This window comes from Neofelis nebulosa, chromosome 4 (genome assembly GCF_028018385.1).
Source record: "Neofelis nebulosa isolate mNeoNeb1 chromosome 4, mNeoNeb1.pri, whole genome shotgun sequence".
Lineage (NCBI taxonomy): Eukaryota > Metazoa > Chordata > Mammalia > Carnivora > Felidae > Neofelis > Neofelis nebulosa.
Genome location: NC_080785.1, coordinates 92603254 through 92622293, shown reverse-complemented (window position 1 = coordinate 92622293; position 19040 = coordinate 92603254). Strand labels below are relative to the sequence as shown.

At 37.9% G+C, this 19040-nt stretch overlaps 1 protein-coding gene and 1 long non-coding RNA gene across 4 annotated transcripts in view; one reads left to right on the top strand and one right to left on the bottom strand.

The window, feature by feature from the left end:
- COG5 (component of oligomeric golgi complex 5) overlaps positions 1 to 19040 on the top strand; it is a 336271-nt gene that overhangs the window by 7292 nt on the left and 309939 nt on the right. For all 3 annotated transcript variants that reach the window (XM_058728763.1, XM_058728764.1, XM_058728762.1), the window contains exons 3-5: positions 1866 to 1923; positions 7246 to 7300; positions 7402 to 7471. In XM_058728763.1, coding sequence (XP_058584746.1) covers positions 1866 to 1923; positions 7246 to 7300; positions 7402 to 7471 — 183 coding nt within the window. The remainder of the gene's footprint in view (positions 1 to 1865; positions 1924 to 7245; positions 7301 to 7401; positions 7472 to 19040) is intronic.
- LOC131511010 (uncharacterized) overlaps positions 1 to 19040 on the bottom strand; it is a 246937-nt gene that overhangs the window by 162170 nt on the left and 65727 nt on the right. The gene's annotated exons all lie outside the window — the stretch shown is intronic.

Here is a 19040-nt window from a genome sequence, read left to right as displayed (position 1 = left end):
GGCTGAGTGATATGGTTGGTATTTTCTTTGTTCCTTGCTTGTAGTACCTTCTCTGCAGGAATCAACAAAAAACTAAAAATGTATTTAACATCTCTTAGAGGGGGCAGGTTACACTGATAGTAGTTTGGGATATGAAGTAGAATACTAGTATGACATCTGAACCTGCTGTAATTGTTTTTCTGCAGAAGAAAATTAGGATAATTCTAACTAAACCCATAAAATTTAAAATACCACTGAGATGATTAAACTAACAGTAGATGTGGTGAAGTACGTACTCGTTGGGGCTTAGGATAGGACACAGAAACCACTCTAGTTATGTAAAGCAGGAAAATGTTTAATACGGAGAATTAGACGATTATGAAATCAGCCGGTGGACTGAGTTGAAGGATCTACCTTCATAGATGCAATGCAAAGGCCTGGCACTCCCATGCCAGTGCTAAAATTCCACCTGTAGGTATCTGGTGATGAAATTTTGGAATGATTGATGTGGCTATTCCAAATGTCTCTAAATTTTCAGGTCTCAGGACCTTGCTTATTACTAGCTGAAACAGTAACAGGAAAGTAGCTTTCCTTTCTTTTCTGTCTCTCAGCTCTCTTGGAAATTCATCCAGCTGGTGGCAGAGGAGTTTCTGAAAGTATAGTATTTTTCACACAGGAAAAAGAAGAGCGGAGAATTAAAATTAGTCTTGTTAGGATGGACGACACATTGATGGCCCTATCAGTGGACTGGGGGAAAATTCAGACATATTCTGGCAATCTTAAGAGATGTAGGAGACCGAAAGTAATTTCAGAAGCATGTGATAGAAAGGGACATGATAGAAAACAGTGATAACTGAAGCAGGACAAAATGGAGGACAATATAGGGGTTCCAGTGAATGAATTTTTGCTGACTAGGAGCTTCAGTTTACAGCCTTCTTATGGAACTTCTTATTCATTGGAATTGAAAAGGTACAAAATGGTAAGGATTCTTGCATTATTCTAGAGATGAAGGATTTCTTAATGTTTCGAGGAATCTCTTGCATGTGGCTTTTAACTCTTAACCTTTTTGGTTTTTTCATGTGATGGTTCACACTGCCTTAAATTTCATAAAAATATCAGTCATGTGCAAGGAAGAGGGTTTTCTGTGACCTTCGGAAACTGAAAGCAGAGAGGTGTTCAGGGATAGGTGGGTAGTGACTCCGCGTTATCTTTTCCGATTAGAATGTGGTCTTGGGGCACCTGGGTGGCTCAGTCGGTTAAGCGTCCGACTTTAGCTCAGGTCATGATCTTGCGGTCTGTGAGTTCAAGCCCTGTGTCAGGCTCTGTGCTGACAGCTCAGATTCAGATTCTGTGTTTCCCTCTCTCTCTCTCTCTCGCACTGAGAGAGAGAGGCTGGCTCGCACTATGTCTTTCTCTGTCTCTTGAAAAATGAATAAACATTAAAAAAAATTTTTTTTTAAATTAAAAAAAGAATGTGGTCTTGATGATGCTGAATTAAGTTCAAGAATTAAGAGAACCTTAAAAAAAAAAACAACCGAAACTAAGAGAACCTAATGTTTGAAAACATTCTTTACAGGGAAAGCATATAATAGCATGGCAAGAATAGGTTTTGTTTTGTTTTGTTTTTCAATTTTGGCACAGCTCTATTTGTACTTCCCATTAGGAAAGAAAAGGACTGGTGAAAAGGTTGTGTCTTTTTGGCTTTGTATCAAACTATAAGCATGTTTGTGTGTCTGCTAATAACTCCTTTCAAACACTCCTTTTAATCTGTACTTTATTCTTTTGGGTTAGTGTTTGGGCCTTCCTATATGAAGGGAGACCTTTAATTCTACATTGTGGTTACAAAGAAAAATACCTAATACTTAGAGCAAATTCTTGATTTTCAGGTTGTTGCAAGACATGAAGATTTATTAGCACAAGCAACTGGGATTGAGTCTTTGGAAGGTATGTTTCCATTAAGTACTATAAATTAGATTGAGCTAGACCAGGGGTTAGCAAACTTTTATTGTTAAGGGTCGGATAGTAAATGTTTGAGACTTTGCAGGCCATACCCCCTCTGTTGCAACTACTGAACTCTGCTCTTCCGGAGTGAGAGCAGCCAGATAATATGAAAATGAATGTGGCGTGTTCCAACAAAACTTTAATAAAACTTTGCTGACCTCGGAGTTAAACTGAGTTCAAAACCTTGCTTTGGCACTTAATAAATGTGTGACCATGGACAAGTTATTTCACCTTTGTGTGGTTCACTTTTATCCATAAAGGAGGAGTATTAATATGTACCTACATGGTGTTATTTTGAGGATGAAGTGAGTTAGAAAAATGCTTAGAACAATTCCTGGCACATATTTAGTGCCTCTAATAAAATTAACAGTTAGAAAATTGTTAATTAACAAAAACATCAATACCACCAGAGTAAGTAATAGTAGAAGTAGGCTTGAATGCTTTCCTTATATTTGGCTTTCTTTGAAACTCTTTTCAGTGCAGGCATAATAGAATAATAATAACAGGGAATTTTTATTTTTATAAGTCTTACTATTTTTGATTGGCCAAGTCTTTTGTGAATTTTCCTCCTCTCTTGATTGAATTAAACTACATCTTATAAATATGGAATTTTCCTTAAATTTGTTTATTTAAGTAATCTCCACATTTAGCATAAAACTCAAACTCACGATCCCAAGATCAAGAGTCCCAGGTGCACAAAGTATGGAATGTTTTATTGTCATAAAGTATGGAACGTTTTACATTGTCACTCGTGATTAGTATTATTAATCATTGCACATCAAAAGAAAACTAGGTGATTTTCCCTATGTTGATTGAACTCTTGAGGAGGAAGGATATGTTTTTTTGTGATACAATATTTAATGCTTCCCCCAGTGCTGCTTATGAACTCAGAGGTATTCACTTACTGTCAGTAGGTACATTGTTTCCCAGACGTCATGATGAAGAACTTAGTATTTGGGGGAATAATAGTTTGTTGCTTGAATATTTAAGATAGATATCAGACTATGTTCTTGGGAAAGCCAAGAAGCTCTAAGTACTGACCACTTACTATTAGAAATTATTTTTAATCTCATTTTAGGTGTTTCTGGAAGCAAGTAAATAATATCCTGTATTAATGGTGATTTTTAAAAAATAAGTGGTAAATGATTTTTTTCATTTGTAAAACCCGTAAGAATGGCATGGTAGTACACTGATTGTGAGTCTGTATAGGTGTAGATGAATCCTGTCAGCAGAAGTACTTCTTTTTCTTATATTCTTATATGCATTTTGGTCCATAATGTGCTTGTTTTCCCCAAAAAGCTTTTCAGTGATTATAGCATTTAAAATATACTGTTAGACTGAGTTAGAATGACTGTCCATTAGATGAGTGTTTGAAGTACAAAGGCAGCCTTCTTGGAGTTCCTGTGGTAATCTAAGAATCTTCTCCAGATTATTTGAACATAAAACGTCAAAGTCTAAATTAGTATTCATTTTGGCATGATGTGTATTTCTAAACACCTATTAGAATGTTGAGATGCTGAAAAGTATGATATGTTTTGGAAAACAAGTGTTATACCAACTTCTACTTCATCTAATTTTTCCCCCAAATATTGAAGATTTTTGCCACCTAAGTAGTTTGGAATTACATTTATTGAACCTATTTTATTAAAAGTCCCCTCTTATTCATTTTTCATTCGTTTAATCATTTATTTTTTTATTAAACTTTTTTTTTTTTAACATTTATTCATTTTTTTGAGAGACCAAGACAAAGCATGAGCAGGGGAGGGGCAGAGAGAGAGGGAGACATAGAATCTGAAGCAGGCACTAGGCTCTGAGCTTGACAACTCAGAACCTGATGCGGGGCTTGAACTCACAAACCATGAGATCATGACCTGAACTGAAGTCGGCTGCTTAACCAGCTGAGCCACCCAGGTGCCCCTCATTTATTCATTGAAATATTAGTTGAGAATTTGCTAGGTTCCAGACAGCTCTGACAGAGTCTTTGTTCTTATGGAATTTAGAAGTATATTTAATTAACCCTATTTTATTAAAAAGAGATACCCTCATTCCCTCATTCATTTGTCCACTCAAACAGTAATTTAGAACTTGTTTAGGTACCAGGCACCTGTGAACAACAGACAAAGTCACTGTTCTTATGGGACTTATGTTCTAATGTGGAGAAGCGGACAAAGAAAATAGACAAATTCAGATAATTGTAAGTCCTACAAAGAAAATAAATGGATGACGGTATGGAGGAAGGGGAGTCCCTTATTAGGATGGTCAGGGGGCGCCTCGGTGGCTTGGTCGGTTAAGCGTCCGACTTCGTCTCAGGTCATGATCTCACGGTCCATGGGTTCGAGCCCCGCGTCAGGCTCTGTGCTGACAGCTCAGAGCCTGGAGCCTGTTTCAGATTCTGTGTCTCCCTCTCTCTCTGCCCCTCCCCTGTTCATGCTCTGTCTCTCTCTGTCTCAAAAATAAATAAACTTTAAAAAAAAAAAAAAAAAAAAAAAAGGATGGTCAGGGAAGGCCCTTTTGAGAGTATGATGTTTGAACCGAGCCTTGAATGATAGAAACAACCACCACATACAAATCTGGGGAGAAGAGTGTTGAAAGTTGAGAGAGGAATAAATGGGGAGGTAGGAATGAGCTTGGGATGTACGAGGGGCAGAGAGAAGGCCCGTATGAGTGGAGTTTAATGAGTGGGGAAGAGAATCGTACGTGAGGTTCTTAGAAAGGAATTTTGATTTTCGTTTTAAGTGCAGTAGTAAACCATTGGAGGGTTTTTATTAGGGACATGATGTAATGAGATTAATGCTATAAAAGTTTTCTCTGGTGGTTCTATAGGAAAGTAACAGTAAAATCAGGGGTACCAATTTAGAAGGTGCTAGAAGAGTAGAGTTGATGGCGCATTGGATTAGAGTGGTAGATGGAAAGACAGGGAAGTGGGTGGGATAAAATGGGGGCAGAGCTGATAGAATTTATTGATGGGAGATGAAAGGGCTGAGGGAAAGAAGTCACCAAGTTTGATTCCTTATTTTTTAGTCTGAAAAATTGGATAGATGATGGTATGGGTAACTGAGCTGGGTTAGAATGGAGAAGATTGTGACTTTGATAGGGTGGGGAGGGCAGAAGTTATCCTGGACGTCTTAAATTTGACATAAGAAAGTTGAGGGGCAGGTGTGTGTGTGTGTGTGTGTGTGTGTGTGTGTGTGTGTGTGTGTATACACATAACTGTGTATATGTGTGTGTATATTTGCATATATATATTTGTGTATGTGTATGTATATGCATGTATACATCTGTATACATATATATGTGTGCACACACATGCAGATAGAAAATCTCTGTAGACATTTGTACATATGTATGGATATGTGTGTATAAAATCGGTATTTTATTGAATAGATAGTATTTAAAACATTGGGGTTGGGTGAATTCCCTAAGAGATACATAGATAGAGAAGAGAAAATGAGGATTAAATCTTGGAGTAGAACTCAAACAGAGGAGGAGTAGGAGCAGCTAATGTAATAAGAAGAAACCTAGGGAGTGTGATGACTTGGAAGCCTAGAGAAAAGAAATGTTTTAGGGAGGGAGTGGTTTAACTGTGTTGTGAATTTCTGGGGCGCCTGGGTGGCTCAGTCGGTTAAGCATCCGACTTTGGCTCAGGTCATGATGTCACTGCTTGTGAGTTCGAGCCCCGCGTTGGGCTCTGTGCTTACAGCTCAGAGCCTGGAACCTGCTTCGGATTCTGTGTCCCGCTCTCTCTCTGCCCCTCCCTCGCTCATGTTCTGTCTGTCTCTCTCTCTACAATAAATAAAACATTAAAAAAAAAAACTGTTGTGAATTTCTGAGAATTGGGACAAGATAAAGACAGAACTGACAATAGAATTTGGCATGTTGGAGATTTCTGGTGACCTTGATAAGATGTGTTTTGGTCGAGTATTATGAAAGTCTGTTGGAGAGTGGGTGGTGGAGAGAATAAGGAAGTGTTGATAACAAGGGCAGCTTATTCCTGGAGGTGTAAGATCAGTAAGACAGAAAACCAGCGGACAAATGAGAGTCCTCGGGTCCAGATGGGATTCTGTTGGACCGAACCATATTAAAGCATATTTGTATGCTGGTAATGCTTATTCTAGTATTACTTCATCTAATACATGACAGCATTCTGTACTTAAGTTTATTTAGAATATTATGTTTCAAAACTAAACGTAGAAACTGAGTTTTAAAGAATGGAGTTCAAAATAATTAAAACTGTAATATTGAAAAGCTTATTTTTAGGTCCATAAAGTAGTAAAATTTAAGATCCTTCTTCATGAAAATATTTCTACAGTTTTGTTAAAAAGTTCTTTATTACTTTGTGTATATTGAGAGTTAAAGGCAATGCTGTCCTTGCTGTCCATGTGTATTATTTATCTAGTTTATAATTAATTTAACAAATATTGCCATCGGAAGTAGTCTGCATTAGGCTCAGGTCATGCAGTACTGAATGAAAAGTATACTTTCCCTAATGCCCAGGAATTTATAGTTAGTAAAACATTAAACAGATATACAGCCGGATATATAATTACCTAATGTGATTAGTGCCATGAAGGAAATGTATGCTGTAGAAGAAAATAACGAGAGAATCTAAGTTAGATGGGGGATCTTTTAGTACTTGTGCCTGTTAGGGCGAGGTTTGACAAACAGTAGTGTTTATCCAGTAGGAACTTGAGGGTGGGGTTGGATGTTGGAGAGAAAGTACACCATTTCCAGATAGTACAGGGCTTTGTAAACCAAGCTGTGGACTTCAGTTTTGACATGGGAGAAAAGGGGAGACCAAGGAAAAGTTTTAACGGAATATTGTATACAATTTGCACCTTTAAAGATCACTTAGTCTTCTTCTTTTGTAGTTATAGATAAAATGCACATTAACACGAAACTTCACCATTTTAAAGTATGTAATTTAGCAGCATTAATTACATTTACGATGTTGTGCAGCCATTACTGTGTAGTTTCAGAACTTTTTCATCACCCCAAGTGGAAAACCCTATGCTCCTTAAACAGTCACTCTGCATTCCTTGTCACACTTATTTAGTGGAATAAGGATTCGAAGGGGGGGAACAGTTAGAGGCTTTAACAATAGTACAGGTAAAAGATACTGATTGGTTGCTTAGGTTATGATGGTGGCAGGAAAAATTGAAATTTTTCTGTATGTATGTATGAATTTTTTTCTTTTAATATAATTCTTTTGCCCTATTGGAGCCCTTGGAACTTTGTAAAGTAATGGAAATTATTGTGTTTTCCTAGGCGTTCTTCAGATGATGCAGACAAGAATTGGCGCTTTACAGGGAGCTGTTGATAGGTACTGTTGCTCATTTTGTAAACAAGTGGAAGGGAAAGAAGTTTAACCATTGATATTTGAAGATGATTTTATTGTTACTCCTCTCTTTATTTTTCCTTTAGGATGAAAGCAAAAATTGTGGAGCCGTACAATAAAATAGTAGCCCGCACTGCACAACTTGCAAGACTTCAGGTGGGTTGTCACTTTTCAGTTTTTAATACTCTGTATTATTGATTTTGTTTATATAAGTGAACACATTTCAAGAGAACGAATTCTGAGGAAATAGGGGAATGTGAGAGAAAAGGGGAGAAATACTAAAGAGCTTTAAAATAAGATAGGCAATTTAAAAAATAAAAACCTATTCAAGTGAATTATTTTCATTCTTAATACTACAGTGTATAATCATTTACTAATTTATTAATATTCACAACTATTTTTTCAGTAGAGAGCAGAAAGAAACCCAGCATTTATGCCAAATGTAAGGAACCCATACCTATAAGTTGTTCTAATAGGAGTGCTTATGTATTATAGGAGAAATTCAGTTTTGGACCAGAATTTTGTTATTTTTATGGCCATTATTTTTCCAGACATTTTTTCTTTTTCTTTTTTTTTTTTTTTAATGTTTTTTTAACACTTATTTATTTTTGAGACAGGGAGAGACAGAGCATGAACAGGGGAGGATCAGAGAGAGGGAGACACAGAATCTGAAACAGGCTCCAGGCTCTGAGCTGTCAGCACAGAGCTCGACGCGGGGCTCGAACTCAAGGACCGAGAGATCATGACCTGAGCCGAAGTTGGCCGCTTAATTGACTGAGCCACCCAGGCGCCCCCCCCCCCCCCCCCAGATAGTTTTTCTATTCCTCCCCTTTCCTTCTGGGATTACAGTTACAAATCTATTAGGTATCTTTGGGATGTCTCACAGACAACTGGATTCTCTGTTCATTTTTTCCCACTCATGTTTACCCCATGTGTTTTGTTTTGGATAATTTCCATTGCTTTGTCTTCATGTTCACTGATTGTTTCTTCTGTACTGTTTGATCGACCCCTAATCTCATTCAGTGTATTTTTCATTTCAGACATTTTTGTTTTAATCTCAAGAAGTTTGATTTGGATCTTTTCTATACTTTCCATTAATCTGCTTAACCTTTTGGACATAATGGAATACTGTTAAAATAACTGTTTTAATGTCTGCTAATTTATAGAATGTGCCAGTCATACCACAGTGCAGTTTTAGAAGATTTCCACCACCACAGAAAGATCCCTCCTGTTTGCCATTGTCTTCTTTCATTTGGACTACTGTAATGGAATATCATAGACTGGGTGGTTTATGAACTATAGAAATTCCTTTCTCACAGTTCTAGAGGCTGGACGTCTGAATCAGGGTACCAGGGTGCTCATGTCCTGGACAGGGCCCTCTTTTGGGCTGCAGATAGTCCTTTTCTTTTCTTTTTCAATTTTTTAGTTTTTTTTTTTTTTTTTTTTTTAATTTTAATGTTTATTTATTATTGAGAGACAGAGAGAGAGCATGAGGATGGGAGGGGCAGAGAGAGGAGGAGACACAGAATCCCAAGCAGGCTCCAGGCTCCGAGCTGTCAGCACAGAGCCCGACACGGGGCTCGAACCCGCAAACCACAAGATCATGACCTGAGTTGAAGCCGGACACTCAACCGACTGAGCCACCCAGGTGCCCCTCTTTTTCAATTTTTTAAATTGTCTTTAATTTTAATTTTAGTATAGTTAACATACAGTGTTCTATTAGTTTCAGGTGTACAGTTGAGTGATTCAACAATTAAATATGTTACTCATCATGATTACATAGTCATTTTCTATTGTATCCTCAAATGGCAGACAAGGCTAGAGAGATCTCTGGGGTCCCTTTTATGAGGACACTAATCCCATTCATGAGGGGTTCACTTTCATGACCTAATCACCTCTCAAAGGCCTCACTTGCTAATATTATCACACTGAGGGGTTAGGATTTCAACACATGAATTTTTTTTTTAATCATTTTGTTTTTTTTCCCACCCATCATGTTAAGTGTACTCTTTAATCCCCATCACCTATTTCTCCCACCCCCCCACCCTCCTCCCCTCTGGTAGCCATCAGTTTGTTCTCTATAGTTAACAGTTATAGTTAGTTCTTGGTTTGCTCTCTCTTTTTGTCCCTTTGCTTGTTTGTTTCTTATATTCCACATATGAGTGAAATCACATGGCATTTGTCTTTCTCTGACTTAGTTCTCTAAACATTATACTCTAGCTCCATCCATGTTGTTGTAAAAGACGAGATTTTAAGTCTATTGCAGCTGTCAGTACTTATTCCCACCCCCCAGTTCTACGGTGTTGCTAATCTATTTTATGTCTCTATTGATTTGCCTTTTCTGGTCATTTCATCTAAATGGAATTATACAAGATATAGTCTTTTGTGTCTGGCTTCATTCACTTTGCATAATGCCTTTGAGGTACGTCTGTGTCCTAGAATGTCAGTAGTTCATTCTTTTTTTTTTTTTTTTTTAATTTTTTTTAATGTCTATGTTTCAGAGAGAGAGTGTAAGCTGGGAGGGGCAGAGAGAGAGAGAGAGAGAGAGAGAGAGAGACATAATCTGAAGTAGGCTCTAGGCTCCAAGCTGTCAGCACAGAGCCCAATGCGGGGCTCAAACTCATGAACCGTGAGATCATGACCTGAGCCAAAGTCGGATGCCCCACCGACTGAGCCACCCAGGTGTCCCCATTCTTTTTTTTTTTTCTTTAACGTTTTATTTATTTTTGAGACAGGGAGAGACAGAGCATGAACAGGGGAGGGTCAGAGAGAGGGAGACACAGAATCTGAAACAGGCTTCAGGCTCTGAGCTGTCAGCACAGAGCCTGACGTGGGGCTCAAACTCACGGACAGCAAGATCATGACCTGAGCCGAAGTCGGCCACTTAACTGACTGAGCCACCCAGGCGCCCCTCCATTCTTTTTTTTTTAATTGCCGAATTCTGTTCTATTTTATGGAGCTAGCACATTTTCTTTATCTACTCACCAGTTGATGGATATTTGGATTGTTTCTCATTACTGGCTTTTGAATAATGCTACTATGAACATTTGCTTACGTGTATTTGTGTGGACCTGTGCTTTCATTTCTCTTAGGTAGGTTTCTAAAAATGGAATTGATGGGTTGTATGGGAAGTTTAATTTTTTAAAGAACTGCCATGTTGTTTTCCAAAGTGCCTATACTATTTTATATTCCCATCAGCAATATATGAGGGTTCCAGTGTCGACACATCCTTTTTTTAAATTATTTTTTTACTGTTTGTTTATTTTTGGAGAGTGAGAGCACGTGTGAGTGGGTGAGGAGCAGAGAGACAAGGGGACAGAGGATCTGAAGTAGGCTCTGTGCTGACAGCAGAGAGTCCCATGCGGGGATCGAACTTAGGAACCATAAGATCATGACTTGAGTCCAAGTCAGGCGCTTAACTAACTGAGCCACCCAGGCAGGCATCCTCCAGTGTCTACACATCATTACCAACACTTGTTATTTTCTCTTCTTTGATTATGGGCTTTCTAGTAGCCCACGAATACAGTGGTATTTCATTATAATTTTAGTTTACATTTCTTAAATGATGATTTGGGTATCTTTTCATGTGCTTATTAGTCATTAGTATATCTTTAATTTATTCAGTCTATAATATCTTTTAGGCATTTTAAAATTGGATTGTTTATCTTGTTAAGTTACAGGTTTTTTTTGTTGAAGAATAGTTGATGCACAATGTTTCATTACTTTCAGGTGTACAACATAGTGATTCAACAACTCTATACATTATGCTGTGCTCACTACAAGGGCAGCTGCCATCTGTCACAATACAATGCTATTACAGTACCACTAACTATATTCTCTATGCTGTACCTTTCATCCCTGTGACTTAGTCCATTACAGGAAGCCTGTACCTCCCACTCCCGTGTACCCATTTTGCCCATACCCCCAGCCCTCTCTTCTCTGGCAACCGTCAGTGTTTTCTCTGTATTTATGGGTCTCTTTCTGATTTTTCTGTTTCTTCATTTGGTTTTTTAGATTCCACATATAATTGAAATCATATGATACTTGTCTTTCTCTGTTTGAATTATTTCACTTAACATACTACCCTCTAGGTCTATCCAACTTGTTACCAATGTCAGGATCTCATTCCTTTTTATGGCTGCATAATATCTGTGTGTGTATGTATGCACACTACCTCTTCTTTATTCATCTATCGATGGACACTTGGCTATTGAAAATGATGCTCCAGTGAACATGGGGTGAATATATTTGAAGTAGTGTTTTGTTTTCTTTGGAAAAATACCCAGTTAGGAGCTTTTCTTTTATATATTATGATACCATATGTGATTTGCCAATATTTTTTTTCCCCAGTGTATGACTTATAAATATTTCTACCAGTCTGTGACTTGACTTTTATTTTTAAGTGATGTCTTTTGAAACAGAAAAATTATAAATTTTGATCAGGTCCAAATTATCAAATTTTCTTTTATGGATTGCTGGCACCATTTCTTGAAAACAGCTTTTCTTTCCCTGTTCAGTTTTTTTGTTGCCTTCATAATACTTAATTGACTTTGTATGTGTGGGATTATTTCTGGACTCTTTACTCTCCTCAGTTGATCTAGTTTTTTGCCTTTATATTAATTGTACACTATCTTGATCACTAAAGCTTTTTAGTAAGTCTTCTATCAGCCAAATGATCTTGAAAAAAGGATACCATTTTAGTATCTGCAATCCCATCTGAACTTTAGAATCAGCTCAATTTCTACTAAAAAGCTGTTTATGATTTTAAAAATTTTTAAGTTATTTTTAATGTTTATTTTTGAGAGACAGAGTGAGAGTGGAGGAGGGGCAGAGAAAGAGGGAGACACAGAGTTTGAAGCAGGCTCCAGGCTCTGGGCTGTCAGCACAGAGCCCGACATGGGGCTCGAACCTGCAGACTATGAGATCATGACCTGAGCCGAAGTCGAATGCTTAACCAACTGAGCCGCCCAGGCGCCCCTGTTTAGGATATTTTTAAATATATTTTTTTAAGTTTATTTATTTTTGAGAGAGAGAGAGAGAAAGAGCAGGGGAAGGGCAGAGAGAAAGGGAGACACAGAATCCCAAGCAAGCTCCATGCTGTCAGCGAGTCCCCAATGTGGGGCTCATCTCATGAACCATGAGATCATGACTTGAGCTGATGTCAAGACTCTGACACTTAACCAACTGAACCACCCAAGTGCCCCTAAAAAGATGGCTAGGATTTTGACTGGAAATGTATTATATCTGTAGGTCAGTTTGGGGAGAATTGATGTATTAACAATATTGCATCTTCCATGTCATGAATATGGTATATCTACATGTACGTAGGTCTTGTTTAATTTCAGCCTCACATTTTGGTTTCAGTTTTGTTAAACTTATCTTTAAATATTTGTTTTTGTGGGGAGCCTGGGTGGCTCAGTCGGTTAAGCATCTGGGTTTGGCTCAGGTCGTGATGTCGCGTTTCCGTGAGTTCAAGCCCCACATCGGGCTGTCTGCTATCGGTGTAGAGCCTGCTTCAGATCCTGTGTCTCCTCTCTCTGCCCTTCCCCTGCATTTTCTTTCTCGTTCTCAAAAATAGACAGACATAAAAAAAAAAAATAGGGGCACCTGGGTGGCTCAGTCAGTTAAGTTTTCGACTTTGGCTCAGGTCATGATCTCACAGTTCATAGGTTTGAGCCCTGTATTGGGTTCTGTGCTGGCAGGTCACAGCCTGGAGCCTGCTTTGGATTCTGTGTCTCCCTCTCTCTCTGCCTCTCCCCCACTCATGCTCTGTCTCTGCCTCTCTGTCTCTCTCAAAAACAAACATTAAAAAAAATTTGGTTTTGTTACTATACTAAATTATATTTTTTAAAAATTCTATTTTTCTGTTCATTGCCATTTTATATAGAACAGGTGTTTGAAAATTGCATAAAGAAGGTTTTTTTAAAAAAAATATGTTCTTTTTATATTGTTAGTAGACATAGTATGACTTAATGGCAATATTGTTTGAAAGAACATAAATAAGATAATGATGGATTGATAACTGAGGAGCCCTGATCTTCCAGTAAGCCATGGGAACATCTCATGTGAGAGATACTGTGTTAGTTATGGCAGAGAATACAAAGAAGGGTGAGGAAGTACTTTTCAAAAAGTTTACATCATGGTTAAAGGAAATAAGATAACCCTACACAATGACCTAATAAAATACTAATTACATAAATGCCAAAATAAAGAAACAAGTATTTAGAGTACAAAGAAATTATATGCAGTTGGATTGCTTTATGATGTGTTTAATGCTTAAGAAATGGTATTTGAGATGGGCTTAGGAGCAGTAGGTTGTTGACAGCTTTGAAGTAAATCTTTAAGAATGAATGGATTGATGAGAGTTTTAAAGGATAGGATTTGAGTAGGCTAAGATGAGAGTAAGGAATTATAGTCAGAAAGAAGAATATAACAAATGCATGGGAGGTGGAGGCATGCAGGGCATATCCAGAGAATGGCAATGAAAGTGTGCATTAAAAGGATTAACTCAAGCCATTTCCCCTTGTCCTTCTTACATATTACTTATATCTGTCAGCCTCCTTCACTAAAGACAGACCTGGCTCAGTTATCTTTTCAGTGAAAGCCTTTACATGATAGTTTCTAGCTTTAGTACCCATAGTAATCCACCCATCCATCCATCATTCTGTCCTCACTCTTCTTTGACTTTCTTAACTCCAGTTATGATCTTCATCGACCCCCATGACTGTACAGTTCACCTCTGAAATCTTAAACTCTTACATTCCATTTTCTGTTTTACACCTCCCCTGATTTTCCAGCTTTCTCAGTACCTTACCCCAAACTCATAGTTTTTTATAGCTTTATTGAGCTATAATTCACCTAAGTGTGGAACTAAATTTTCTCCACTTCCTACCCCCTAACTCTCCAAATTTGATGTGTAACTGTACATTTCTTTGTCTTCCTAATATTGCTTCTTTCTAAATCTTACTCAAGCTTTTCATTAAGCTATATATAAACTATAGTTACTTTTTTTTTTTTTTTTTTTGTCTGAAATTATCTTTAATTTTTGCAGGTAAGTTAGAGTTGCTGTCCAGGAAACATTTTTTCTTTAAGTTCATTTATTTTGATAGAGAAAGTGCGAGCAGGGGAGGGGCAGAGAGAGGGGGAGAGAAAGAATGCCAAGCAGGCTCCATGCTGTCAGCACAGAGCCCGACACGGGACCCCATCTCATGACCGGGTGATCATGACCTGAGCTGAAATCAAGAGTTGGACACTTAATTGGCCAAGCCACCCAGGCACCCCATCTTAATCATTTTTAAGTGTACTGCTAACCATATTCATATTGTTGTGTAACAGACCTCCAGAACTTTCTCATCTTACAAAACTGAAACTCTTTATGCCCTAAGTGTGAATTTCTCTTTCTCCCTCCTGTCTTCCTTATTGGCACCTACCTTTCTGCTTTCTGTCTCTATGATTTTGACTATTTAGCTATTTCATATAAGCAGAGCATATAGTATTTGTCCTTTTGGTTTATTTCATTTAGCATAATATCCTTGAGGTTCACCTGTATTTGAGTACACGTACTAAAGAAGGATTTCCTTCTTTAAGACTGCATAATATTCTATTGTATGGATATACCACATTTTCTTTTTTCATGAATCCATTGAAGCAACAGTAGGGTTGCTTCCCCTCTTGGCTGTTATGAAGAGTGCTGCAGTGAACATGGGTGTGCAAATATCTCTTGAGATCCATCCTGCTTTGAGTTGCTTGGGAGATACCAGATCATATGGGTAATTCTATTTTTAAATTTTTTGGATCCTCCATACTGTTTTCATTAGTGGCTGAAACCATTCTGCATTCCCACCAGTAGTGCCCAAGGTTTCCAACTTTTCTACATCTTTGTCAGCGCTTGTTATTTTCTGTTCTTTTGATATCAGCCATGCTAGTGGGTAAGAGGTGATATCTCTTAGTGGTTTTGATTTGTATTTCTCCTATGAGTGATGTTGAGCATCTTTCCATATGCTTGTTGGCCTAGGTATATCCTAGGAATGGGATTGCTAGGGCTATAGGATTTTTTATCTTTAGCTTTATTATGTAAAGTCCAACTATTTTCCCACATAATTCTGTCCTGCACACTGACAGTATAGAGTTGGTATTAGTTTGTATCATTGCCAACATTTATTGTTGTCAGACTTGCTAATTTTTGCCAATGTTTCGGTGCATTTTTCAGGGAATTAATTACTAAAGAGGCTGAATACCTGAGATGTGTCCTCTATTGTATGTTTCAAATATCCCTTTGTGTTTTTTTTTTCTTTATTGATAATATCTGGATGGATAGAAGTAAAATTTACCATTTTTTTCTTTTAGGGTTAGTGTTTTTCTGTCTTGATTAAGAGAACATTCCCTACCCTGGGGTCATGAAGATCTTCTATATTGCTCTGTGTCCTATGTTTTGGTATTTAATATACCTGAAATTATTTCTAAGTTTATGTCTTTCTGAAATGTCTAATCTGTTGTTACTTCCATCCTGTGTTTTCTATTTTACATAATGTATTTTTTAATCTCTAATGTTTTTGTCTTTTTATATCTTTCCTTTCTATAATGAAGTTTGTTTTCTTTTGAACATACAGAGTATATTAAAATATTTTTTTTAATATTTATTCATTCTGAGAGATAGTGGGGGAGAGAGAATCTTAAGCAGGCTTCTCACCCAGCGCAGAGCCTGACATGGGGCTTGATCTCAGGACCATGAAATCATGACCTGAGCTGAAATCAGGACTCAGCCACCAAGGTGCCCTGAACATATAGGTATATTTAGAATAGGTATTTTAGTATTTCAGTCTTCATTATTTCTTCATCAATCATTATTGATTGACCTTTCTTCTTGTTATGGGTTTTATTTTTTCACTTATTCACTTGCCTGGTAAGTGAGAACTGGTTTTAATTCTTTGTTAGAGCAGGTCCAGAGCAGCTTTTAGTCTGGGACTAGTTTATATGTTAGCCCTAATTATTCACTGCTAGGTCCTAATGCTGTGGGCTCTGTGAAGTGTTTCAGTAATTCTTTCCCTGAGTTTCCTCCTACATATGTACATGTTGGTGCTTGAGTCCGTCCTTCTGCAGATATCCACAACCTCTCCTTCCTGTCCAGTTTCTGTCCATAAACTCTAGCCTTTTTGGTTCTCCTGAAGTCACATCTCTGTTTTCTCATTGTAGAGAGACCGTCATGTTGTTTCTCTTTCCTTTCCCTTTGCTGGGGCCTGAAAATTGTCTCTCAGCAGTAAACTAGGGTAGTTAAGTTCATTTTCTTCTTCTTTTTTTCTTTTTCTAAACCATTTTCTTTTTTCTTCTTTTGAGAGAGAGGGTGAGCTGGGAAAGGGGGGGGGGGGCGGGGAGGAGGACAGAGGCTCCAAAGCGGGCTCTGTACTGACAGGCTGACAGCAGCAATCCCGATGTGGGTCTCCAACTCATGAACCATGAGATCGTGACCTGACCTGAAGTCAGACACTCAACTGACTGAACCACCAAGGTACCCCTAAAAGATTTTATTTTTAAGTAATTTCTGTATCCAACATGGGGTTCAAACCCACAACCTCTGGATCAAGAGTCACATGCTGCACTGACTGAGCCAGCCATCTGTCCCAAGTTCATTCATTTTGTTAATCCTGGGGATGATAGTTCTGTGCTGTCTGTTCAGTGTCTGGAAACGATTTCATGCATTTTGTTCAGCATTCTAGTTGTTCACCATGGGAGTGTAAATCCAGCCTGTCATCCCATCATGTTAGAAGTTACTTTCAGTTTTAAAAACTGAGTTGTAGGTCATATGCTATAAAATTTACCACTTTAAACTGTATTTTTAAGCGTAAAATGAGTAGTTTTTACTGTAGTCACAGGGTTGTGCAATCAGCACATCTAACGTCAAAAGATTTTCATTACCCCAAAGAAAAACTTGATGCCCATTAGTAGTCACTCCCTCTTACTTATTCCCCCACCAACTTTCTAATATGCCGTATGTCTCTATGGAGTTGCCTGTGGTGGACATTTCATACAAATGTATCATACATTGTGTGGCATTTTTTTTGTCTGGCTTCTTTCATTCAGCATAATGCTTTCAAGGTTCCTCTTGTAGTATGTTTCAATACTTCTTTCCTTTTTATGACCAAATAATACTACATTGTATGGATATACTGCATTTTTGTTTATCCATTCAATTTGTTTTCCTGTTGCTTGATGAATATTTGGGTTATTTCCGCTTTTTGACTATGATGAGTAACAGCTGTTATGAATATTTTTGTACGAGTTTTGTGTGGAAATTTTTCAATTATCTTGGGTGTTTACTTGAGAATATTTATGCTAGGTCATACGCTAATTCTGTTTAACATTTTGATGTATGAAATTAATATGGTACAAACTTAAACTTATACAGTAATATATGTCAATTATATCTCAGTCTCTGGAAAAAGAGACTTTTTTGAAGAATGCCAGACTGTTTTCCAAAGCAGCTGTACCATTTTCTATTCTTACCAGCAATGTATGAAAGTTTCAATTTCTTTATTTCTTGCCAATACTTCTATAGCCATCTGATTGGGTATGGAGTGGTACCTTGTTTTGATTTGAATTTCCCTACTGACTAAAGATATTGAGCATCTTTTATTGTGCCTATTGGCCATTTTTAAAATCATCTTATTTATTTTTATACAGTGTTATATTAGTTTCAGGTATACATTATAGTGATTGAACAACTCCATACATTAACTGGTGCTCATCACAACAAGTGCACTCGTTAATCCCCATGGTCTGTTTAACCCATCCTCCCACCTCCACCCCCTCTGGTAACCATCAGTGTTGGTGGGAATGCAAACAGGTACAGCCACTGTTGAAAACAGTATGGAGAATTCTTAAGAAATTAAAAATAGAATTAACCCTACAATTCAGCAATTGCACTACTGGGTATTTACCCAAAGAATACAAAAATGTTAATTCAGAGGGATACCTGCACTCCTGTGTTTTTAGTAACATTATTTGCGATAGCCAGGATATGGCTGTCCGTATCCTGAAAATGTCCATCAATTGGTGAATATATAAAGAAGATATGGGGGTGCCTGGGTGGCTCAGTTGGTTAAGCATCCGACTTTGGCTCAGGTCATGATCTCATAATTTGTGAGTTGGAGCCCTGCGTCGGGCTCTGTGCTGACAGCTCAGGGCCTGGAGCCTGCTTCACATTCTGTCTCTGTCTCCCTCTCTCTCTGCCCCTCTACCACTTGTAGGTTGTAGTTTTCTAAGATTAGCAAATGTTCTCAGATTAAAAGCAGATTTGCTTCTTTTCTCTCTGGATTCTCCTGTGCTTCACTTTAACTTGGTATTCCTATTTGTAGTCTCATTTTAAGATGCTTTTCAGACATTTTTACATGGCATATAACATTTTTAGTTGTTTTCAGTGGTAAGCTAACAATCGAGTCTGCCATACTGAAAATAGAAAACTCCCATGTTTCATCTTTTTTTTTTTTTTTAATTTATTTTGAGAGAGAGAAAGAGCAGGGAAGGGGCAGAGAGAGAGAGAGAGAGAGAGAGAGAGCGAGCACGCATGCATGAATCCCAAGCAGGCTCTGCACTTTCAGCACAGAGCCCGATGTGAGTCTTGAACTCATGAACCATGAGATCATGACCTGAGCTGAAGTTGGATGTTTAACCCACTGAGCTCCCCAGGTGCTCCTCATCTTTTTTAATAAAGCAAACATCAGGGGCACCT